The sequence below is a fragment of the Artemia franciscana genome, chromosome 5 (genome assembly GCF_032884065.1).
Source record: "Artemia franciscana chromosome 5, ASM3288406v1, whole genome shotgun sequence".
In the NCBI taxonomy this organism is placed as follows: domain Eukaryota; kingdom Metazoa; phylum Arthropoda; class Branchiopoda; order Anostraca; family Artemiidae; genus Artemia; species Artemia franciscana.
Genome location: NC_088867.1, coordinates 44,481,020 through 44,507,680, shown reverse-complemented (window position 1 = coordinate 44,507,680; position 26,661 = coordinate 44,481,020). Strand labels below are relative to the sequence as shown.

At 36.2% G+C, this 26,661-nt stretch overlaps 1 protein-coding gene across 2 annotated transcripts in view; it reads left to right on the top strand.

The window, feature by feature from the left end:
• Positions 1-11,293: 11,293 nt before the first annotated feature.
• LOC136027465 (uncharacterized) overlaps positions 11,294-26,661 on the top strand; it is a 53,321-nt gene continuing 37,953 nt past the window's right edge. Inside the window, exons 1-3 of one of the 2 annotated variants that reach the window (XM_065704756.1) lie at positions 11,294-11,381; positions 17,636-17,747; positions 23,025-23,202. In XM_065704756.1, coding sequence (XP_065560828.1) covers positions 23,093-23,202 — 110 coding nt within the window. In that variant the 5' untranslated portion in view covers positions 11,294-11,381; positions 17,636-17,747; positions 23,025-23,092. Of the gene's footprint in view, positions 11,382-11,539; positions 11,691-17,635; positions 17,748-23,024; positions 23,203-26,661 lie in introns of those variants that run through there. The other variant, XM_065704755.1, reaches the window with a different exon arrangement.

The window sequence follows — 26,661 nt, the reverse complement described above, 5'->3', positions numbered from 1 at the left end:
ATATAAGTTTCATCAAGTTTAGTCTTACCCATCAAAAGTTACATGCCTGAGAAAATTTGCCTTATTTTAGAAAATAGGGGGAAACACCCCCTAAAAGTCACAGAATCTTAATTTAAATCACACCATCTGATTCAGCGTATCAGAGAATCCTATTGTAGAAGTTTCATGCTCCTATCTACAAAAATGTCGAATTTTGTACTTTTTCCTAGAAGACAGATCACGGATGCGTATTTATTTGTTTGTTTGTTATGTTGTGTTTTTTTTCCCAGGGGTGATCGTATCGACCAAGTGGTCCTATAATTTTGCAAAAGGACTCATTCTAACGAAAATGAAAAGTTCTAGTGCTCTTTTAAGTGACCAAAAAAATTGGAGGGCACCTAGGCCCCCTTCCACGCTAATTATTTTCCCAAAGTCAACGGATCAAAATTCTGAGATAGCCAATTTAGTCAGCGTAGTCGAAAAACCTTATAACTATGTCTTTGGGGACGACTTACTCCTCCCTTCCTCTGTGGAGAGCCAAAATAAAAACATGCATTGATTCAAAAACGTTCAGAAATTAAATTAAAAAAAACAATTTTTTTTTTAACTGAAAGTAAGGAGCAACATTAAAACTTAAAACGAACAGAAATTACTTCGTAAATGAAAGGGGCTGCTTCCTCATCAACGCCCCGCTCTTTACACTAAAATTGTTTACTGTTTTAAAGCGAAGAGTTGAGAGAAATAGTCAAACTTTAGCGCAAAGAGCGAGGCGTTGATGAGGAAGCAGCCCCTGTAGTATGCGCCCTGGATATCCCTGCAAACGTTTTGAATCTCCAAATCAACTAAGAATAACCTTATGATGTGCAAGTTCAAAAGGTAGCCCACGAGCTAAAGAATGGCAGAGTGGCAGGAACTAACCGAATAACAGCCGAGATGATAAAATTGCCACTGAATACTTCTATGGATGTGTGGCTTAGACTTTTGCTAGTATCAGGAAGTCTGAAAAAGTACCCATTGATTGGACAAAAAGTTCGCTCATCAAAATTTTCAAGAATGAAGACGCCAGAAATTGTGACAACTACAGGGGCGTCAATGCATTTTGGGTAAAATTTTCGCACAAATTATTCTTCAGCGCATTCAGACAATCCTCAATAAATACCTACGAAAGGAACAGCATTATTTCCGACCGTCCCATTCTTGCATGGATCTCATCCACACACTAAGGATGATGAGGGAGGAAAAACTAAATGATGACGAAAATGCTGCTGATTTTCGTGGACTTCGAGAAAGTCTTCGATTGACCGAGGCTCGCAATGGAACATCCTGCAGTACTATAGAAATTTCGATAAACTCGTGACCCTAATTACTACATGATTATATGAAAATACAGAATGTTGTGATCAGACCCAAGAAGGAAATGCTGGATATTTCTGTATCATATCCGGCTTAAAACAGGGCTATATTCTTTCTCCATTTCCCTTCGTCCTCGCTGTTGCCTGCATACTATTTGATTGTACAGAGCTCGGCATCCAAATTGGAGAAAGAAAACCACTAGCAGATCTGAATTTTTCTGATGATTTGATGGGAAGTAACAAGAGCATATTCAAGAATCTGCTCCATACTATCTGTAAAAAACATGGCTGACTTGGCCTCAAGATTAACATAGAGAAGACAAAGAGCATGACAACAACTGATTCCCTTCCCCCCTGAAAATAGAGTGTAAATATTCAACTGTCGAGCAGGTCGCAGAGTTGAAATACCTCGGCAACACGATAGAAAATTCAGGATCAAGTGAGCGGGAAGTGCAGTTGAGGATAGGGCCAGCCAGTCGTGCTTTTAACCAACTAAAATCAGTTTGTCGATCAAAACAGTATTCTACAAAACTAAAAATGAAGCTATTTAATAGAAATGTTATTTTTGCATTTCTCTATGGCAGCGAGTGCTGGAATTTAAGTCAACAACAAGAGAGACTGATTCTTGTATTCGAAAGTAATTGCTTTCGGAGAATTCTGTACATCGATTGGAGAGATCGTGTCACAAGCCAGATTGTCCAATTTTTCTTAGGCCAATCCATGATTATAGATATCATTCGGCAACAAACGCGGTGATACCTTGGGCACGTGATCCATATGAAGGACAAAAGGATTCCAAAACACATCTAGGAATTGCAACCTTAGGGAAAGTGCAGGAGAGGTCAACCAAAAAAAAAAACACCTTTCGTCACAGATATCAACGGGAACATTCAATACAACCCCAATGGGAAGATATTTTAGCGGTGACATATATGCGAGATGACTTGTGGCTCTCTGTGGATGCCCTGGGTGCCTCTGGCGGCACAGAAGTATCTATTATCTTAGGGTTTTATTATATAAACCTGCTATATGCTGCTTATCAGTTTTATCAGCGATGTTCCGAAGTAGGTGTACAAGTATCACACTTGTTTGGATCATGAAAGAGTTTAAAAAAAAAATCCAGGAAAGTAGACCCTACGCTGCTGAACTAGCAAATAGATAAATAATATAAGAATTTGCTCCTTGGTAGCACAAATATGAAGCTAGTGCTTTGCAGCATTCCAGGACAAAGTAGTCCTGAGAAACTCAAATTGAGCCTTGTCCAAATCAACTATGGAGCCGGATAAAACTACTTGAAAGAGGCTTTTTAGATTTGATTATATAATAACTATAGCTATGTCAACATGAAAAAAAAATACGTGAACGGGATATAAGACCAAAATGAGGCAGACACAAAAACAATTTGAATTATTGAATTGAATACAGCTTGCGTGTCCACACTACAGAAACATTGAGGGCGTTGTTTACGGTTGATTTACCTTTTATGAATCATGTGTTTTCTCGAGGGATTCGAGAAGCAACTATGTGAAAACTGATACAATTAAGAAAGCACGCTTCTTTAATTCGTGTATTTAATAATTTGTTTATACTTGAAAACGATCTATCTTTTAAAAACAAAAAAATTATATAATATAAAAGAAATTCTAAAAAAATTATCAAATTGTCTCTGACGCTTATGAGTGCTATCTAATTGAAGATTTACCCTTTGAAAACTTACGATAGTAGATATTGTAACTGATTTAGGGTATACACATGTACTGGAAATTGGCTCTCACTTCTGAAAATCTTTTTGAATATTTGTTTCTTCGTGAAGAATGCTGTAAGATAGTGATCCCGCAGCTAAAGATTTTTTATTTACCTTATATACAACACTGTTAATTTGAGAATCAGTGTCTGATGTGTCAGTTGACTTTAAGTGCTTGTCCTAAGCCTAAGTATTAGTTTAATTAACCATCTTTCTCAGTAGAGCATGAATTCATTTTGGGTAAATTGGCTTCTCAGCTAAAGGATTTTCCCGACTTTCAATGCCGCTGATTTGTTTTCTTTTCGGCAAAGGATGTTTTAGAAGAACAAATAGTTCGTATGCTTAAAAAAAATATTCAAATGACAGAATATTTAGTTTATTCCTCATTTTGCTGAAGCAAAAATTATAGCTTTTGGAAAATGATGAAAACATTAATTAAAACAACTAAAGGCCTGCTATGTAAGCCCATGGATCAATAGATTTATTATGTTTACAAATTTGTCATTTTTTGCTTGCAGATGATAATCCCTTCACACACATATAGATCTCCTGATTCTTTGTCTTTGGCTGGGAGTATTATACTAGATTGGGGCAACTCATCCAACTGTCCCAGTGTTTTCCCTCGGGTTTCTCCAGGTACCCATTCCAATCCAACCAATCAGCTATATCAGGACTTGAATGGGTTCATGATTGCAAGTAAATCGCGCCAAACACTCAGCCAATACTTACTTTTATCTAAACCCTCATGCTGGGTGTCGTTGATTGTGTCGTCAGCTTTTTCCAAGTGTGATGGAATGGTCAGCCACAAGGCCTTCTGTATCTGACAGCGGAATTCCAGCCTGGTAAATAAGTTTCCCAAAACGGCCATTCGACGGAAGGTGGAATGACCAAAAGTGGTTTCCAGCCACATCTGATTGGGTCGAAGTCATAAGGAATCTGAGCCAGTGTATTAGCAGGCAGCCACAAAACAAAAATTATCCGCTGGGCAGCCTAGTGCGGAAAGAGGAATTTTAAAGTCATACCTTGTAGGTTATCATTAATGACAAAGTGTGTCCGTTGGATTCCCTCTATTCTCCGGAGCGACTTAGACCGAAGATTATTGAAACTGTTAAGAATAGCTACAGTTGCACGCCAAGTCTCAGGTCCTAATATCAGGATAGGTAAGTAAGAAGCTGCAAGAATCTTCATTTTGGTAGCCTGTTTTATCATTAGCTTCTGCAAAACACAGCTCAGCCTAGAGAAAATGGTTAAGGCCTTGGCAGATTAGGCAACAAATTTGTGGTCGACGCAGCTTCCCCAATATATAGTAAAACTAAGGAAATTGAAGTCGCCAACCCCTTCAATTTGGGCTCTGGCAAACGAATAATTTGATTTGTTGGCCTGAAACTGGGGCTTCACTACTATGACTTCTGCTTTCTTACAGTTAATAAACAGTCTGGTTCTGACATCTTCTTACTGAAATGTGTTCAGTGCCAAGAATAGCTGAGATTTGGATTCAGCGACCAGTGCTAGAGAAAGTAAAAGTAACTTGCTTCAGTAATGCAGGAGTCAGCAAAAGAAGTTCTTGGTGCGTCCAAGCCAAATTTGGAATGTTGGATCAGCCAAAAAACCATTAGCTTAGCCGAAAAATGTTGAATGTCTTGCTCTAAAACAAAATGTAAGAAGCATATAGCAAAAGCTATGGAATATTCCAGAATAGATGGGCAGAAATGCTGGAAGGAAATGCAGACCTCTGAGGCATCCAACATCCATAAGCAGTATCAATTGGTGAAACAGACCATTGAGAGGAATCAAAAGTCTCTGAGATCATTCGTCTGAAGGACGGGCTTGATGCTGCGAGAGTATCAAGGTGGAAGGAACATTTTCACTAACTTGAGCACCCCATGAGGTTTTTCTCAAACTCAGCGATAACAAAGAAATAAATAAAGCTATTCGTTCAGTGAAGAACCACGAGTCTCCTGGTGTAGACGGTCTGCCTCCAGAACTATATAAAGCTGCTGATCAGATTGTCACTATTCAACTCAAAACGCTGTTTAACCAATTTTGGATCGAAATAAAATTCCCAAAGGCTGGAAAGTTTCAGTTCTTCTTCCTCACTTCAAAAAAGGTGACAACTCAGAATATAATAACTGCCGTGGAATCTCTCTCATTGATATTGTGGGAAAGTTATTTGCCCTTCTTCTCCTCAACTCATTTAAACAGACCCGAGAAGAAAGAAATATAATTTGTCTACCTTGGATCACTTGTGGATTCAGAGGTGGGGATCTGATTAAAAAACTAAAAGGCATATTCGCTTAGGCCCAGCCAACTTTTTGTAGCTCAATAAATCACCGTGGAAGTGTCGAAGGGTAAGCCTCACTATATAAATCAAGGTCTACCAGGCGACCGTCAAAAGAACTTTCATATATGCTAAAGAGCTAAAGAGAGTGCTAAACAGAGGCTGTCAAAGCTCAAAATACTAGTAAGCGGAATGTCTATGATCACGACTTTCTTCGACGTATTCTACGTGCCCAAAACAATTAACGAGTATCCGACAAGTAGATCCGTGAGATAAACAACCGCACCTAGGCTCAGGTTTTGTAAGGAGACGACGGCTCGTGTGGCTGGCATGTTTACACCGTAAGAGGTATTGATGCAACTTGAAGTCCACTATTAAATCAAAGAACGCTTGGAAATTTGAAACGTCAGCCTGGTGGTCAGAAGAAAGATTGGTGGTCAGTAGATAGAGCCACTTCGAGGCTTCCACCTCTTTGGCTGCCTCTTGGATAGTGATTGGCTGTACCATATAGAAGCCGTTACACACAACCGTACCTCATGGAAAATTCTATTGGAAAAATTATGGATGCTGAGCGAGGTGAAGCAGCATCTACTTCCTGTAAATTAAAGATTAGCAAATTCATTGTCTGTGATGACTCGGCAATATCTTCACTCTTCTTTCTCGTATTATTGAACGTACAGAGGCAGCAGAAAAATTGACACTTGCAGCTAGATCAGATTCCGTTGCCAACGAGTTGGATGCTGCAATACAGGCACTAGAAATCGGGCGACCGTATACTGAATACGGAAATAGACTTATTAGTCAGTCTGAAAAATGCATTGCTCGAAAAGGAAAGGGAAGTGAATTGGTCGAAGCAGAGGCCGAAACTCCAAATCGGGTTGGAATTGTAAGAGTTGAGCATGATCCTGGGTTGAGGAAAGAACAACTTTCCGATTCTGAAAAGCTGAAAGTTAGTGAGCTAGGGCGTTTTTAGCCAAAGCTCAACTTCTCAGTAAACGAGGAAATCCAAGCACAGAGTTCCAAACACCAACTGCGCTTCGTTAAAAACTGGTATAATGAGTACCCGCACTTAGAGTATAGTGTGGAAAAGGATTCGGCGAACTGCTTCGCGCGTTCCTTGTCCCTAACTGAACTTGGACACAAATAAGGCAACAAAGATGCGGCTTTCGGTGCCAAAACTAGAAAGCCAGTTTCTGGCGCTTTCTTTGCCAGAAACTCGCATAAGATGAGTAGCAAGGGTGTCAAGCCTGGAATACTATCACTCATTTCCAATCAAATGGCCATAAAGATTCTGTTGGTGGTCCCGTTTCTTTTGTAGCGAGATACAAGTCACTGCCCTACTTAGTTGACAAAGAGAAACTAATAAAGGATATAGAGTCATAAAAAGAAAAGGAGAGAGGACATCGCATCACACGCATGCTGCTCAACATCACCACCACGCTAGGTAAACAAGGTCTTGCATTTCGCGGCAAACATCATGAAGGGGTCAACTAAGTTGAGCTAGCCAGTCTGCTTTCGGGGCATTACACTGAAATGAATCCATGGATGAGTAAGCATTGCAAGCCACATTTCACCAGCTATCTGTCGCGATGTAGTCAAAACGAATTGATTGCCGTTGTTGGAACAGAGCTGGTTCAGAGAATAGTAGCGAAAGTTAATGAAGCTCACTTCTTTGGAGTGTTTGCAGAAGGAACACCGGCTTTCAGTCACGAAGAACATTTAGCTGTTTATTCAATACGTTGGTGTCGAAGGAGCCACTAAAGACCGCATACTCACCGTGGCTGATTCTGAGTCGAAGAGAGGATTCGATCTTTCCGAAGAAATTCTGCAAGTTATGCTTGGTATCAGTGAAGGCAAACTGGCATTTCAGTGCTACAATTTTGCAAACAACAAGAGTGGCCTTTCTGAGGGAGCACAGGCTTAAACTTCGAAGAAGCTCGGAAAAAATGTTCCGAACCTTACAAATGATATGTGCGCTACGGAAGAGTGCCTCACCCACAGAAGGAACATTATAGTGGAGCGCTATGAATCAAGCTCCTTGACCCGCAACATGTTTGGTGTCTTACAGCAAACCTATAATTTTTACACCGGGGGATCCAAGCGCTTCAATCTGTACTGTAAGGCTGCAGAAGAAGTTGAAGGTAAGCTTTATCAAAAGGGAATGTCAGAAACAAGGTGGTCTGCAAGATCGGAGTCACTTGAAGTGCATCGGAGTGTTCTTCAAGAAGTTGTTGGACTACTGAGAGAAATGGCAAATTCAGACACCATTGATACAGACACCAAGTCGAAGTCCGACGGGCTTCTTAGTGCCATTATTAGATTCAAATTCATTGCACAGCCGATGTTCATAAGGGCATTACTTTCTTGAACAAATGTCCTGGTTCGTGAACTTCAAGCAGTAGAGCTGGATATCGTCAGTGCATGCAACTTGATGAAAGCCATGGGGACTGTCATCAAACAATCCATGAGCAATGAGAGCGAACTCGCTGGTCAAGTAACAGAATCTGTCAGTATGGCCTAGCAATTAATTTACAGAGAAGAGGACGATGATTGTCCCATGACTGACGAAGAATTCTACTCTTGGCTGGAGGGGGAGCATATACGATACCATCGTCAGTGGCGGCTTCCTCGAATATTTGCCGATGGTGACAGAAGAAGTGAAGTGTTGCAGATGTCGCTTGGCAAATTTTATGCTACTGAGTTTAAGGAAAGTTTAACAGTCTTAGGTGGAGAGTTGTCCCTAGCATTCGAAGAAACAAAGGAGCTGGTACTTCCTGTCTTTGATTGCCTCGTGAACCTTCAACCTTCGTAGTATCAATCTTTCAGTGCCGCATTCCCAATAGCAGATATGCAAAGCGTTCCAGCACCAAATGAAAATTTTTGCAGAAGTTTGCAAGCGTGAAAACGACAAAGTTCTGGAGGCGTAGTTGAGTTTGCCCAGCTGTTCTTTCTAGCGAAAAAGAATAGAAGAGGATTGCCTTTAGTTTACAGAATATTCATATTTGTTAAAACAATTCCAGTAACATCTACCAAAGGTGAGCGAATATTCAGTAGACAAGTATTGTCTAGTATTGTCTATAATACTCTTGTAGACAAGTGGAAAGTTGTAAAGCAGCGCCGGCTTAAAGTTTAGCTGATTCATTCGAACGGGTTTGATCGTGTGTCTCATCTTTTTTTAACTGTTTTATAATATAATTTATGACATATTTTTTTTGGAATTTAAATTTCAACAAAGGGTACCGACATCTGGAGATTTTTTTTTGTCGGCATTTTCCTAAGATTCGTCGGCACATCTCTGACTCCCCCCCCCCCAAGGGGAAAGACTAGTGACGCCCCTGGAGGGGGCAGCCTCCCCTTTTAATACGTAATAGTTTGTGTCCGTTTAAATTTTAATATTGCTCTTTACTTCGATTTGACGAAATGACTTTTTTTATTTAACATTTGATTGTTTTTTAAATAAAAGCAGGAAATCTGGCTCCATCTCCATGAAAAAATCCCCCTTCCCATGGAAATATTTTGTTCAATTAAACCCCGGTGAAAATTTACCCCGGACAATTACCCTTAGCATCTCCAATCATGAAATTGAGTCGATAAAGACAAAGCAAGACATATACAAAAATCGTTTAGGAGTTCAGCAAAATTCCCTCAGTGTAAAATTTCCCCATGAAAAATTCTCCCCGTGCAAAATCCCTTCGTAAGAATACTTGCCCTCCCCTCCCCACCTGAAATTGTATGCATGCTTCTCAATAACAAATACTATACGTAAACAATGGGTAAAATTTGTAATTTAAAGATATTTCCCCAGGGGCTATGGAGGGGGGGGGGTTCATGTTGCATTCAAAGGCATATTTATCGGACCTTTCAACTATCCTGAACAAAATAACTATCTTAAAATTTTGATCGGATGATTTTGGCAAAAAAGGGGCGTGGGAGAAAAACTAAGCCTTCATTAGTTTGGCCACTTAAAAATAGCACTAGAACTGGTTTCATTCCAAATAAGCCATTTCCTTATGTTCTAGGATCACTGGGTCGACACGATTACCCCTGGGGAGAAAACAAAGAAGAAAAACACGCATCTTTCTCCTGGCAAAAAATAAAAACTTTCGTATTTTTACAAATAGGAGCTTGAAACCTCTACAGTAGCATTCTCTCATAAGCTGAATCTGATGGTGTGAGTTTCATTAAGATTCGTTGAATTTTAAGGGATAGTTCTCCCCCATTTCAGACTAATTTTTTCAGTCGTAACTTTTGCTGGTTAAAACTAAACTTGATGAATTTTACATATTTCGAATCAGTACAAAAATTTAGCCGAATCACTCATTACTTACAGTCCGTTATCACGAACTGTTTGATCGTATTCATAATCTTCATTAATTCATCGCCATTTTATAACCATCTTATATGAAAACCCATTTACCACGCCATCAGCTCCTTGGGCCTTAGAATAATTTCACTAGTTCTTCCTCAAAAAATAAATCTTCCTTCATCAAAAGTGTCTGATACTTTTTTATTCTTTTTACATCTTTCCATGTAGGCACATCAAGGCTTAGAACATTCCAAAATTGTTCTGCCTATCTGTCATTAACACTTTCCTGATTCTGGCCCAGTTCCTGCTTTTAGATAGGAAAAGTCTAGATTGACTATTAATATGCTGTTAGACTACATCTTCAGCAATTTTATCTATTGCCTCCATAGACCTATTTGGAGAGGGGAGGGGAGTAGTCTGCAAAGCAGATGACGTTGTGGTGGTTCCTTGCCACTACATGACGTTGTAGTAGTCCCCCTGCCGCTGCATAATGTTCTGGGGATCCCTGTCACTGCCTTTACATCACGCTACTGACCGTGGCGATATGGATATTTTTCACCATTTCTTGCATAATTTCAAGCCCCTTTGAAAAATCTCTTCGAAAATTCCCTGTCTTTCAGATTATTCTTCGCGTGTTTTGACTTTTTGGAAATTCTGGTGCTTTAAAAGTTTTTTCACAAAGGAATTTTCTTCATTCAAAAATTTGGCTAAGAGTTCTTTTTTGTTTGGAAATTCTGCTAAACGAATTTTGCTTATTTTAAAATACTGCCAAAGGTTTTATCCTGCTTGAAAATTCTGCTAAACTTATTTTGTCTATTTAAAAATCCTGTTAAAGGTCTTATCCTGGTTGATTATTCTGCTAAACAAAATTTGCGCGTTTAAAAGTTTATTTCCCAAAACATATGAAAACTTGTAAAAATCTTGGTTTAGGAGTATATTAAAGAAAAAAGTGGGATTGAAAACAATCAAAACTTATATACTCATGTAGGCATATTCTAGAAACACAAGCTATAAAGTGGCAATGCTATAAAAACCAATATTGTCATTTTTTTTTCACTTCCTTTACATTCCTCTTGCTTTAAATATCATCTATCTCTGAAATGATTCTTGTACAAGCCCCTCCTCTCTATTATACATAAATAATTTTCACTAGCAAGTAGACGTAGTTCTAAATTTCTTCCCTAAGATATCATTAGCAACTTTACAAACTATTTTCCTAAAATCACACCGTCCTTCTTCTACATTTTCTAATTTTAGACTATCCAGTTTAGTGTTCAACTAATCCTAGAAATTTTCTCTCAGATTCTCATCCTGGAGTCTACCATCGTCATAGTTCCTTGAAAGGTAGGCCCTTCATAACCTTCAACTTTGAATTAACTTAGACACTACTTGAGAATGTTATTTACTTTAAAAACATTGACAGCACTCCTGTATACCAAAGTCTTTTTATTTCGATTCTGCCAGTCTTCGATTTACAATAACGCACTCAATAAGCCTTGCTGTCTTACTAGCATCTGGATACCATGTTGAATTTTAGGCCATTTTTTTTTTATCAAACACTGCGTTGATTATAACTGGCTTGTTAAACCTACGTAATTGCAGCATTCCGTAACCATCGATTTTTCTTTTCTTACACCAAATTTATTTAGTCTGTGATACCATCTATACTCATTTCTACGGACATGCAGATTAAATTCTCCTAATAAGGATATCGTATGTCAGGTTAGAACCTGTCTATTTGATCTTGTATCTGTAAGTAAAATTCATCTGAGTCACTACTTTTTCAATCAGACAGCAAGAAATCATTAAAATTTCCAATATGAATGAAGACTTTTGCAACCAGTTGCCTTTTCGGCCACGTATTTTGAAACCGTTGCCTAAATATTAGATACTCGAACCAGCAGCAAGAACTTTAAATTTGAACCACGCTAAAGCAAATCAACCATGCCAGTTTGTAATCTTTGTGGTGAAGACGTTATTCCTATTGGATACACTGTCTGTTGTGAATTTTGCGGAGCAGAATATAGCTGTGTAATATGATTTGGCCTGCTATTGTTATTATTACGCGTTAAACCCCCCCCCCTTTAAAGAAATAACAAGATTTATTATGGACATTCTGTTAATTTGATTCATCCATTCTTCTTTCATTTCAATTTCCCACTTCTGTACTAGGCTAGGCCTACAGTAAAAATCAAGGTACCCCAACCTAATAGGCCTATTAAAATCACCTTTATTTTTACTAACAGGTTTTGCTATTATATCACTTAAATTTCATACTCACATGTAGGCTATATTTATGGGTAAATTTATAGCAAATCATATAACTGGCTTTCATATAAAGTGAATACATGAATTGATGCCTTTTTTATGCTCTTTATGAATATAATAATTGATTCTACCATAAGTTCAGATTTAAGCACTTTTTAACTTAACTTATTATAAATAATTTTAGCACTGAGAAAATATAGTATTATTTTTTTCAAAAACAGCATGGAGAAAACATAGTATTATTTTGATGGAGTAATCAATAACTTGTACTTTAATTGAAAATTTGTCATTTTTAAGAGCTTAAAAAGTGCTTGAATTTGAATTTGTGGTATAAGCAATTATTTTATTTGTAGAGAACCTGAAAAAAGACACCAAGCAGTATGTTTACTTTATTGGTAAGTCATTTATATGAACTGTCATAATTTTTTGAAAATATGTCATTTTTAAAAGCTAAAAAAGTGCTTAAATCAGAATTTGCAGTAGAGACAATTATTATATTCATAAAGAGCATAAAAAAAGGCATCAAGTGGTATATTCACTTTATACAAAAACCAGTTATATGGTTTTCTATAAATTTACCTATTTATGGATTCTAAAGTAACATGCTATTTGATTGATCCATTCACAAAATTGGCCAAAATCTTCAGAATAATTTTAATTGGGCCCTTATCTACTTGCACACCAATGGTATTATCAAAACTTTTAAGTTTATTATTTCACTTTACCATGGTTTTAAAAACAAACAAGGTTCTGGATAGTGTTTTTTCCCTGGCTAAGGAACCCTAGTACTTTGGTTCACATGAAGTTCTATTTCTTCTTACATATCATTGAACCATGTTTATATACAAAAACTTACAGAGCATATTGTTTAGGGTTGTTTTGCTTTGGAGATTCTGGTTAGCATAGCAAGTGACAGAAAAAATTATTGCAGTGATGAAAATAAACTGTACAGTATCTTCCAGTTTAGAGTCAACATTATTCTTTGTTATCTCCCTAGAATGGAAAAGAAATAAGTAGAAATACTTCAATACCCAGAAATCAAAAGCTACATTATACTTTCCTTTTAATTTTCATTTTTACACCAGTACAAATTTGAAATTATGCCAGGTAAACTAAAGAATATTGTGATGCTTAAGTATTTTTCATTACATGTTTCAAATGAAAACTGGTTTTTTTCAGTTGAATCTTGATGCCCATTTAATTGGACAATCTGTCTTGGCTTTTTCTATAATTGGCCATGACTTGACTTTTCCCACAACTATTCCCTTTTCAATTCAAAAATCAATGGACTCAGTCAAGGCCTCTGGCCTCAACCTCAAAAGTCAGTTAATTATCAAATATGTATTAAGAAGCAGTTTTCCCCAACAGATTTAAACATTCAGAATTAACACTAATGATTGTTTTATTTCAAAATAAATTTTATTTAAAATTACCTAACTTAAATCACACTTGCTAGTGATATTGATATATTCTTGAGACACCAGTTGATGATGACAGTGACTTAGTTTGTCTGGCATATCCCAAACTATGCTCTATAGCTTGCTGCACCATCTCTGTCAATAGCTGCCTGCATTCAATATTAGGCAGCATATATGTCTATGTTACAAAATATAATTATGTCTGGCTAAAAATAGCATTAAAACTAGGATTCTATTACCATTTAAACATCAGGTAGAGCTGCAGAAATTCAGAACTGAAAAATTAACAATTCTGGTCAACATTGATTTATTTTATGTTTTAATTTTGGTTAGGGAGATAAGCAAAGGACCTCAGAACTCATCAGTGAAGTAAAATGTAGTCTGCTTATAAAGAAATTTGTATGTGAAATAATTGTCATAAATTCTTTTTTATTCTTTATTTAGGGACAGAAAATACAGCTTTTAAACAATGTCATAAAGTAGTTGAATCAATAAATCTATTGATCAATGAAATTTGTTTCCATTAATCTTTCCATCATTTTTGGAAAGTAGCATTATTGCTTTAAGCCAAAAAAGAAACAAGCAAAATAGTTGAAGATATGAGATGAAACAAGGTAATTTGTTGAAATGAAAGAAGAATAATTAAAACATGTTTTTAGTGCCAATCTTGCTTTTTTGGCAGCTGACCTCAAATTCATTTAGTGAATTTTCACTAAATGCTCTATACACAAATTCAATTAAAAACAATCTTACAAAATATTAAAAAACTAGTAGATATTAACACAGAACCATTCACAAATAGACCTTTGAGGTCAGCTGTCAAAACAGCAAGATTAGTACTAAAAAATGTTTTTAATTATTCTTCTTTCATTTCAATGAATTGCCTTGTTTCATCTCACTTTATTAGTCCTGGTTGAACTTTGCTGAAGTAAGATTGCTTGAACTGTTTTAAAAAACATTCATTTTAGTCCTATTGGTCATATGTTGTTGTAAGTTTTTCTTCTTCTATATAGTTATGTTTTTCTGAGGATGGCCCTTGGACATAGGGCCAAAATATTCATTTAAATTAGATTTCCACTCTCTTACAAAAAGAATTCCCTATTGTTCTTCTTGTTTTTGATGTTTGTGATGGAAAGGCATTGTGGTCTTTGTCAATATTGACTTAGTATATTAATTTAGAATTTTCAGGAAATAATAAGGGAGATGATCAATTGATTGAAAAGGCAATATTTGCTTTCTACTACTACAACAACTACTGCTGCTTATACTGCTACCAGAAGCACTATTACTGCTACCACTACCATCATTAAAACTAGTACTTCCTTAGTGAGTTCTACTAAGGCTGAGGATATTGAAAACTATATCTGAGGGAAAACTTGAACTAAATCAAAACATACTATGTGTAGACAAGTTGCTGATATGGGTGTATAAGTAATATTTTTGGAATGACGTATCATAGCCCAATGAAACTTGAGGGGCATCATGAGTGGGAAGCTCAGTTGAACAGAAGGCAAAATGTAACTGTTACCACTGTTATTAATACTGTTACTATTAAGAATTATACACTATTACTGCTATACTATTGCTACTACTATGATACTAGTACAGTTAAGGCTACGCATATGAAGGTGAAAATTTGACAGAATATTGAAGGGGAATTTGAACTAAATCAAAACACACTATGTGCATATAGATTGTCAATAGGGCATATCTCAAGAATTGACTTGGATATTAAGTTGAATTTTTTGGAGAGTACTTAAAGGGGAAGATCAATTGACAAAAATGTAATAGATGCTTGTCATTACTAACACTAATACCACTGCTACTTTTCCTTATGCTACTTCTGCTACTAAACTACTCCAACTACTTCTTCAGTTGCAACAATCTGTAAATTTTAGAATCTTGAAGGTGAAAAGGGTGTCAAAAGCACACATCAACAATATTTTTGGAACAGCTAAACATGTCAGGGTAAAATTTCTGGGGCATCATGAAAGAAATGTTCAACTGACCAAAAAGCAATATGCACATACTAATACTGCTAATAATACTGCTACTGCTAATACAATACTAACACTGTAAGTGCTTTTACTATCAGCAAAACTACTGTGATAATAGTGCTATTAAGGCTAAGTCTATGAAGGTAAAATTTGAGAGAATATTGATGGCAAATTTGAACTAACAAAAGAGACTGTATGCATTTAGATTTTCAAAATATTGCATCTTAAAAATTAGTTTATGTATTAAGTTGGAACTCTCAGACAATACTTAAAGGGGATGATCAATTGACCATTAGGCAATATGTACACACTACTGCTAATACTACTGCTACTGCAATATTTACTGGTTGTACTATTACTGTTACTATTGCTCCAATAGTGGACTATCACAACTACTTGTAAGGTTAAAGGCATTAAGAAAAAAAAATTCAAAAAGTGTATGGCTATACAGGTTAAAAAAGAGCAAATAAACAATATCATAGCAACAGCTAATTGTATTAAGTTGAGTAGTTACACTACTGCTGTGACTACTATTACAACTAAGCCAATTTTCAGAGAATATTTTTGAAAATTTCTGTTGTATGGATGAAAACCTTTCATCCATCTGCAGGTTGTCAAAAGGGCATATCAGCAATACCTAAGGAACAGTTTCGTATGTGAAATTAAAACTTACAATGTTTGTTGTGGGGGATGTTGAACTAACCGAAAGACAGTATTTGCATCATAATACTACTGCTTCTACTCCTAGAACTACTACTACTGCTGCTATTATTATTATTGCTACTACTGCTACTAGAGCTAAGACTACTACTATCAACTCTACTCCTATTGTTGCAACTATGTATTAGTATTGGTGCTACTAATACTACTATTAAATCTAAGAGTATTACAGCAAACGTTTTGGGCAATATTGTAACTGTATTGAAACAAATCAAAACACATTACACATTATGCTCACATAGGGTGTCAAGATACATAGGTGTTAAGATCACATAGGGTGTCAAGATACATAGGTGTTAAGATCACATAGGGTGTATCAGCAATGCTTCAAGACTGGTTGATGGTGTTAAGTTAAAAATTTCATTGTGTGTTGAGGGGATGTTGGAAAAAAAGGTGTTATGTGCATACAGCTACTAATGCTAGTACTGCTACTACAACTATTGCTACTGGACAAATTAAGGGTATTACAGTGAAGCCTTCAAGGAATATTTTGGCAGAAGCTGAACTAAATCAAAACAAACTATCATCATATAGAGTGTGAATAGGGTGACAAAGCATTATCACACTGACAGCTTACATTATTAAGTTTAAGCTATTTAACTTAATAATGTAGTTTACTTATTTAAGTTCAATTTGGTTCTAAATTCAAAGTTCATAAATTCAGTTTGGTTCTAAATTCAGAACATAATTTGCACTTTAATGAAAAAAAAAAATGAATGTGCATTGTCAGTATTTAAAATACATATGCTGATATTCATTAATAAATTGTTAATAATATTTGATTTATTAAAGTTACAAAAGTAAAAACAATTATTTTTTTCAGGAAATTGCAAATCATGTTCTCGCCTTGGGAAGGCACAGATTTCTCCTCGTTTTGAGTTTGACTTGGTTATTTATTTTCATTTCTGTTTTTTTTTGGGTTCCATTTGTTTATGAATCGTGAGTTGTGGTAATTTTACGCTTGGTAGATTATTTGATCTTATTTTTGCTCATTTTTTGTTTAATGAAGTTCTTTAATTTTCTTTGAAAAATGTATTTTGTGGAAAAAGTTTTTTCTTAATTAATCTAATTAAAAATTGGATTCTGATAAAAACAAAACACACACACACACACACACACACACACACACATATATATATATATATATATATATATATATATATATATATATATATATATATATATATATATATATATAGAAGTTTCCACTAAATCAGTTGAAAAAATCATGTTCAATTTATACTATTCTTTTTTAAGATTATTTTAAGTTGGTTTTCATGATATATAGCTCAATTTTGAGCTATTTTCATCTTTTGCCGAGGACAACTATTGGTCATATACCTGATATATTTGCATATATTAGTTAGCTTCCACTGTCGTAGGCCTCGTCTTGATTAACATCATTTAATGTGCCAGCAGCATCTTTTGTAGGCTAGTTGTTTTTCAACAGTCTCCTATGATTGGACAGTCAATATACTCCGAACATTCCGACAGCTATTATTGACTGTTTGGTCAAAGTAGGATGAATACTGTCAATCAAAACAAGGCTTTTGTATTTCGTTTTTTATTACAGGAATCTTTGGAAGAAGATACAAAAAACGTTGTTGTTGACTATTCAGCTACTCAGACGCAGACGTTATATTCCTATAACGAACTACAGCAACTGAAGGCTGAGGAGCAAGAAGGTAAGAAAATTTTGAATTTTCACGTCAGATAAATTCTAATTAATGATTTATCTAGCTCAGGTAAATTGTTTGTACAAAAACCACAGGACCCAATTTTAATATAAAAATCATTTACGGCTGTGAGTAACGTCATCTACCAGATATTTTCGAGAATGCTCTATCTTTATACTGCATCGGGATGAGTGGGAAGAAATGTATCTGAACTTCTGTCAAATGCAGTGCCTTTGTTCATAAAAGTACTTTTGTGGTTTGATGCTAATTATCCTGCCACAAATTTTTCAATTCATGGTTTTAATTGTCTCATTTATTTTTTAAACAGTTCCTCAGTTATCTGAAAAAAGTAATTTATCAAATAGTACTATTAGAAGATCTAAAGACTGATATGTTCGATTATTGGGTATACTTATTGACAAAATTTGTCCTTCAAATGATCACATAGGTCACTTAATAATTGTATCTTTATTGATGGAAAACTATCTTAAAAATGTCACTTTGGTTGAATCTCAAAATCTCAAGTAAGCTTGAGGATTCTTTGCCTGAATTAATTTTGGAATCCTCTTTCACTGCTTGATCCAGTCTTATATTTCTTACTATCTAATAAAATTGATGTAGACATTTCCCTCTCTTTTAAACACCTTTCCAAGGCTTGTAATAAAACTAACTCGTCCATGAAATTAATTGTTCAGTAGCTATCCTATTACTTGATTTTGAATGCCTTTATTTCTTTTCGAGGTCATGCTTCATTTTTTCTTAGCTCCATGGTGACCTCCTTGAGCTCCTTATTGTTCTGTTATCTTTCACCTCTAGTCAAACTACATGTCACCCTCTTGCTATGGATCCAGCTCAAATTATTTTTACTCAGTTCGTAAGGCTAAACTTCAATCCAGTAATGGAGAATATATATTGTTCGGAATATTCTGCGTTGATAATCCCTTGAAGGTGTCACCGGTTTAGCTTCTTTAAAATTGTTAAAAAAAAACAGGCCTCTTGTATTTTTTTTTTCTAGGATTGATTTGAGTCTATTTTTTGCTGCTTGGTTGTATAATCCTTAAAATCTCCTTTGTACTCTCTGAGTTGATTTTTAAATGACTCGTGTGTTTGTCTAAAGGACTCCTTTAACTGCCAAGAAGCCCTCATGGGGATGTAATATATTTATTGTATGTTTGAATATATCTTTTCTTTTCTTGTAGTAGGGCTAGTTGCCCCATGGGCTTACGGATGTAAGTTTTAAGTCGCTAAGGGACAAAATGTTTTGACCCTTTTTCTGACCACGTTTTCCCGCGAATCTATATTAGTTTTTTGAGGCAGATTGGGGCTCCTTAGGGCCAATAAATATGAATTTCAAGTCGATTGAAAGAAATACTTTTTGTCCCTTTTTCATATTTTTTGGAGGAATTGTTAGTACTAGAACTTACGGTATACGTTTCAAGCCACTCAGAGAAAATGACCTTATTATTTAGAAAATCAATTTTTATATCTGTGCAGTGCGATCCTCTTGACACACGGACCTGAAGATAAAATATTCATTTAGAACGAAAATGCTTTTTTAGGGCCTCAGTTTTAGAGGACCTGTTCTCTCGGTCTAAAATATCTGTCCATTTAGGTTCTCTTGGTTCAGAGAAAAACAGTTTTCAGTCCACTTTTGGTCTCCTAGTGCCCTCCTCTTTTTCGGTAAATGTTTGAAGTCCTCTTGACCTTGGGACGATATTGGAAGCTTCAAGCCGATCAAACAGCCAAGATTCAACATGCTTGCCTTTTTGGCTACTATAAGTTTTTCCTTGAAGAAAGGAAAGTTATAAGAAAAGAAAGGAAACCAGACTGCCTGTGGTAGTCTGCATACCTCAAGGCCTGCGTGGGTCGTAAAATCTCCAAACATGTATTTATTGCACCTTTCAAATATTTTGAGCCAAAATAGCTATCTGTGACTTGATTCAATGCCACAGGCTTCGCCCCGTTACAGAGTAGGGTGCAGTAGGGACCGTGGCCGTTCTGACCTCTCTTGCGGTTGAGAAAAAATCTTGATTAGCCCCCCCCCCTATCTTCCAAAAATTTTCAGGCCAAACTTTAACAAAATTTTCATTTATTAACAAGATTTGAATACAGAATATCCCAAAAACATTAGAATTAATTAAATTTGGTCAACTTACCTTTATGTTCGAGGAATTATGGGGAATATATGAGAAAAAGGAAAATATCGGTTCCAGCTTGCTTATACCTACTGCCAACAGCGTCCTCTACTTTACAATAAAAGTTGAATAATTACAAAGTGAATTGATTATATATTTGAAATTTTGCGCCCTGAAAATTTTCTGCACCCGGGACAAATGCCTCTTTGCCCTCCCTAATTCCGTTTCTGAGTAGGGAGGCTGGTATACCCTTCAATGACGTTCGTTTCTTAACAAGTGTACTATAACCCTCAAAATCCAATCGAGCCAGCCCCCTCTCAAGTTTATTCTATTAACTTTTCCACACGAAGTAACTACAGAAAACGAAATGCACTTCGCTCTTTACTAAGTCAAAGTTGGCGTATTGACTATGATTTGACGGTGCTAATAGTAATTTCTGAAGTGAATATGGGCTATATATACTTCTGACTTTGAATTGGTTTTTAATATTTCACTCAGAAACTTGCAATTCAAATGAAATGAAAACTCAAGAAAAGTTACATTAAAACTTAGTTAAAGTTACATTGAAACTTAGTAAAAAATTAATGTAAAATAGGGTTTTGTTTCATTTCATCAATGCTATCCTAATGAAATCCCTCCTCTTTTGTCTTTTTGGCTAGTCTTGAATACGTTCTAAGACTCGGTAGAAATAGCGTATTTTGGTTAGTATTCCAACTCATTGTTCAACTTTGGTAGCATAACCTGTTCGTGATTCTTTGTTTTTATCAAGCGAGGCATGTTGAAATGACAGAAAAAAGTAAAATTTATAATTACTTTTAAAAAACTAGGCAAGGTCATATTTTAAATTACTCTCAGAGCAATCTATATATATATATAAAAATAAGTTGTCTGTCTGTGGATCTGTCAGGTGACGTCATGTTTCTGTGTCGACTGACGTCATGTTTTCGACTGACGAAATTACAGACCGGGACATCGGGACACAAATGACGACCGGGACATAGGGAATATAAATGACGACCGGGACACTCAAAGAGAAAGCGACCGGGACACAAGGAATGTTCGATTAGCAATCACCATCAACAAAGCACCGGGACACAAATGACGACCGGGACACAGGGAATATAAATGACAACGACTGACATAATGTTTGTCAACTGATGAAATTACATACCGGGACACCGGGACACAAATGACGACCGGGACACAGGGAATATAAATGACGACCGGGAACCTCAAAGAGAAATTACAGACTGGGACACCTGGACACAAATCACGACCAGGACACAGGGAATATAAATGACGACCGGGACACAGAGACACAACTACAACGGGGACGCCGGGGGCACAGGCGGGATATATAAATGACGACCGGGACACAGGGATTGTTCGAATAGAAATTACAGAAAGGGACACCGGGACACAAATGACGACCGGGACACAGGGAATATAAATGACGACCGGGAACCTCAAAGAGAAATTACAGACTGGGACACCCGGACACAAATCACGACCAGGACACAGGGAATATAAATGACGACCGGGACACAGGGACACAACTACAACGGGGACGCCGGGGGCACATGCGGGATATATAAATGACGACCGGGACACAGGGACTGTTCGAATAGAAATTACAGACCGGGACACAAATGACGACCGGGACACAGGGAATATAAATGACGACCGGGACACTCAAAGAGAAATTCCAAACTGGGACACCGGGACACAACTGACGACCGGGATACAGGGAATATAAATGACGACCGGGACACAGGGACACAGCATTAGAATAATGAGGTATAGATCTGAATACGTATTGTTTTTCCCATGGACAATTATATGTTGCATGTTCAAGAGTCAGTAAACCTGACAATCTATTTATATGCACAGACAATGGGACAGCGAAGAATGTTGTATGTTCGCACATTTTACGTAGTTAAAAACATATATATATATATATATATATATATATATATATATATATATATATATCTATATATATATATAAATAAGTTGTCTGTCTGTGGATCTGTGGATCAGGTGACGTCATGTTTCTGTGTCGGCTGACGTCATGAAATTAGTTGTCGTCATTTTTGCTTTGACGGTGACGTCATTAACGGTATTTAAGACATTTGTTCACGGAAAAATGTTTAATTGTAAAATGACTGAAGAACCTACAATGGGGACGCCGGGGGCACAGGCGGGATATATAAATGACGACCGGGACACAGGGATTGTTCGAATAGAAATTACAGACCGGGACACCGGGACACAAATGACGACCGGGACACCGGGACACAGGGAATATAAATGACGACCGGGACACTCAAAGAGAAATTACAAACTGGGACACCGGGACACAAATGACGACCGGGACACAGGGAATATAAATGACGACCGGGACACAGGGACACATCATTAGAATAATGAGGTATAGATCTGAATACGGATTGTTTTTCCCATGGACAATTATATGTTGCATGTTCAAGAGTCAGTAAACCTGACAATCTATTTATATGCACAGACAATGGGACAGCGAAGAATGTTGTATATTCGCATGTTTTACGTAGTTAAAAACATATATTTATATCTATCTCTATTCACAGGTGGGACACAGGGACACAACTACAATGGCGCGTAACTAATATGGCGCGTAACGACTTACGCGCGCGGGGGGGCTTGGGGGGGCGCGAAGCGCCCCACCAACTAGGTGTTGGGGTGGCGCGAAGCGCCACCCCAACAGCTAGTATATATATATATATATATATATATATATATATATATATATATATATATATATATATATATATATATATATATATATATATATATATATATATATATATCTCTATTCACAGATGGGACACAAGGACACAACTACAATGGCGCGTAACTAATATGGCGCGTAACGACTTACGCGCGCGGGGGGGCTTGGGGGGCGCGATGCGCCCCACCAACTAGGTGTTGGGGTGGCGCGAAGTGCCACCCCAACAGCTAGTAATAAATAGATTTTATAATACAAGGTAAGAATTTGGTTGTTTTATGACATTTTTTTTTAGAAAATAAACGACGTTCTAGAATTATCCAATTTTGTTTTTGACCTAACTTTTGTTTTTTTCTTTTATAACTGATGCTATAAATTTATTTTCAGTTCTTAGAGTTAACAAGTGGAGGAAGTTCGAGCTGACTGTTAGACATGCTGTGAAATGTCTAAGGGATATGAATATTATAGAGTTAGTGAATGATTTTGAAGAGAAAGTCTTAATGTTCTGCAGGTCCATTGATGAAAAATTTGGAAAGAAACAAGGATCATATGGAGCACAAGCAAGGTAGAAGATTGCTAACGACTTTATCTCTTAGGTTCTTACAAGTGTTTTACGTTACGGGTAGTTTCAGCAGATGCTGTATACCTAAAACGGCTACTCTTTTATGTTTGTACATTTGATCTCCTAAATAGATAAAATTAAATATTTTATATATATATAATATATATATATATATATAAATATTTTATATTTTATATATATATATTTTATATATATATATATATATTTTATATATATATATATATATATATATATATATATATATATATATATATATATATATATATATATATATATATATATATATATTTGAATTTAAATTTTTTTACTCTATGTCAAAGTGAAGTCAGTATTATTCAGATGCCCTCTGTATTTTTTCTTATTAAATTTTTAAAGTCCCAAGTCCAAAAGAAATAAGGGTTTCTAAAATAAGGTTAAAAGCCCTATTTTTGGTTCCGTATAAAGTTGTCGAAACATGGGATACGGACTATGGGTATAACACTATTTTTTAGTGTTCTGAAACTATTTTTTTGTAGGAATAACTTACACGTTGCGCATTGCTACGATCTTAAACAATAGGAAACTCAAGGGAAATCCCCCTTCCTTGGAAAACTCCCCCTCAAAATTTTCTTGTGGGCGAATTTCCCGGAAAATTCCCCTCGCATCTTAGTAACGGTCGTATTTTTAAATTCAAAAGTATTTGAAAAAGAATCCCCCAGAAAATTCCCTCTGTGGACCATTCTTGTCCTGGAAAATTTCCCTCCGGGATGCAAATTTTAAATTTTAAAAGTATTGGTGAATACCAAATTCAGAGAGTTTGCTGAAAAATTAATTTTAAGTGTACGAAGTTTTGTTAGATGAAGGAATTTATAATTGACAAATTTTTTAATTGGATATTCACAAAATGCGAAAAAATTGTCGCAAAGAACGCTCAAATATTCATGTAAATGGGACTCTAAAATCATCAGTGTGACAAGTATCAGGGGGGGATTTTCTTTGCAAGAATATAAAGAACAACTTGTTACAATTTCTTTGCACTCATATCAACAGTATGGGCATATTGTACAAAGGACAGATAGACGCTCATATACGCATGCATTGGATTATGTACTTTTAATGAAATATAAAAGATAAACATATTGTTAATGAAATAAACATAAATATATATATATATATATATGAACTATACATATTGTAATGAAATATACATAAATTGAATGATATATACCATAATTATGAACCATAATTTTATTAATTTGTCAGAACAGTCATCCTCTTTCATTTTCATTAATATTTATCGGAAGTGATATGTCAGTCAAAAAATCCTTCAAGAATCGGATAAGAGTCGATTTGCCATTTTTACCAACATTTATCCTTTCATCATCAAGTTTCTTGCCCTTTATAGATATTAATTAAAGAAAACTTTTTTCACAAAAGAAGTTTTTCATAGAAGATTAGAGAACTCTATTACACCAAAAATGAGCAAAAATAAAATCCAATAAGTTACCAAGCGTAATACTACCACAAATCAGCATTGATAAATAAATGAAACCTAAAACGAACAGAAATTACAATGAATAACCGAGTCACTCAAAACGAGCAGAAATTAACATGAGTAGGACTCAAAACCCCCTATACTTCCCAAGGCCAGAACATAATTTGCATTTTGCTGGAAAAATGAATTTTAAATGTTTTCATTTAAAATTTTTTAAGAAATTAAATACTATTAACGTTTTAAGGAATAAATATCAGCATATTTATATTAAACTGACAATGCACATACTTTTTTATGGCACTTGGCATTAACTAAGTGACATATAGCAATCGCCAATTCTGTCGGTCTGTCTGTCGGTCCCGGTTTTGCTACTTTAGGCACTTCCAGGTAAGCTAGGACGATGAAATTTGGCAGGCGTATCAGGGACGGGACCAGCTTAAATTAGAAATAGTCGTTTTCCCAATTTGACCATCTGGGGGGGGGGAGTGGGGGGCCGGTTAATTCGGAAAAAATAGAAAAAATGAAGTATTTTTAACTTATGAATGGGTGATGGAATCTTAATGAAATTTGATGTTTGGAATCATATTGTGTCTCAGAGCTCTTATTTTAAATCCCGACTGGATCTGATGTCATTGGGGGGAGTTGGAGGGGGGGAAACCTAAAATCTCGGACAATACTTAGAGTGGAGGGATCGGGATGAAACTTGATGGGAAAAATAAGCACAAGTCCCAGATACATGATTGACATAATCAGAATGGATCCGCTCTCTTTGGGGTAGTTGGGGGGGGGGTTGTAATTCTGAAAAATTAGAAAATATGAGGTATTTTTAACTTACGAACGGGTGATCGGATCTCAATGAAATTTGATGTTTAGAAGGATATCTTGTCTTAGAGCTCTTATTTTAAATCCCGACCGGATGTGGTGACGTTGGGGGGGGGGGGGTTGGAGGGGGAAACCTAAAACTAGGAAAACACTTAGATTGGAGGGATCGGGATAAAACTTGGTGGGAAAAATAAACACAAGTGCTAGATACATTATTGACATAAACGGAACGGATCCGCTCTCTTTGTAATAGTGGGGGGGGGGTTATTTCTGAAAAATTAGAAAAAATGAGGTATTTTTAACTTACGAACAGGTGATCGGATCTCAATGAAATTTGATATTTAGAAGGATATCGTGGCTCAGAGCTCTTATTTTAAACCCGACCAGATCTGGTGACATTGGGGGGGGGGAGTTGGGAGGGGGAAACCTAAAACTTGAAAAACACTTAGAGTGGAGGGATCGGGATGAAACTTGGTGGAAAAAATAATCACGAGTCCTAGATACATGATTGACATAACCGGAACGGATCCGCTCTCTTTGGGGTAGTTGGGGGAGGGGTTAATTCTGAAAAATTAGAAAAAATGAGGTATTTATAACTTACGAACGGGTTATCGGATCTCAATGAAATTTGATATTTAGAAGGATATCGTGTCTCAAAGCTCTTGTTTTAAATCCTGACTGGATCTGGTGACGTTGGGGGAAGTTTGGGATGGGGGAACCTAAAATCATGGAAAACGCTTAGATTGGAGGGATCGGGATGAAACTTGGCGGGAAAAATAAGCAGAAGTCTTACATACGTGATTTACATAATTGGAACGGATCCGATCTATTGGGGGGGGGGGTTAATTCTGAAAAATAAGAAAAAATGACGTATTTTTAACTTACGAAGGAGTGATCGGATCTTCATGAAACTTCATATTTAGAAGGACCTCGTAACTCAGATCTCTTATTTTAAATCTCAACCGGATCAAGCGTAATTGGGGGGTAGTAGGGGGGGGGACCGGAAATCTTAGAAAATACTTAAAGCTATGAGATCAGGATGAAACTGGATGGGAAGAATAAAAAACTGTCTAAGTTACGTGACTGACATAACCGGACCGGATTTGCTCTCTTTGGTGGAATTGGAGGGGGGGTAATTTTGAAAA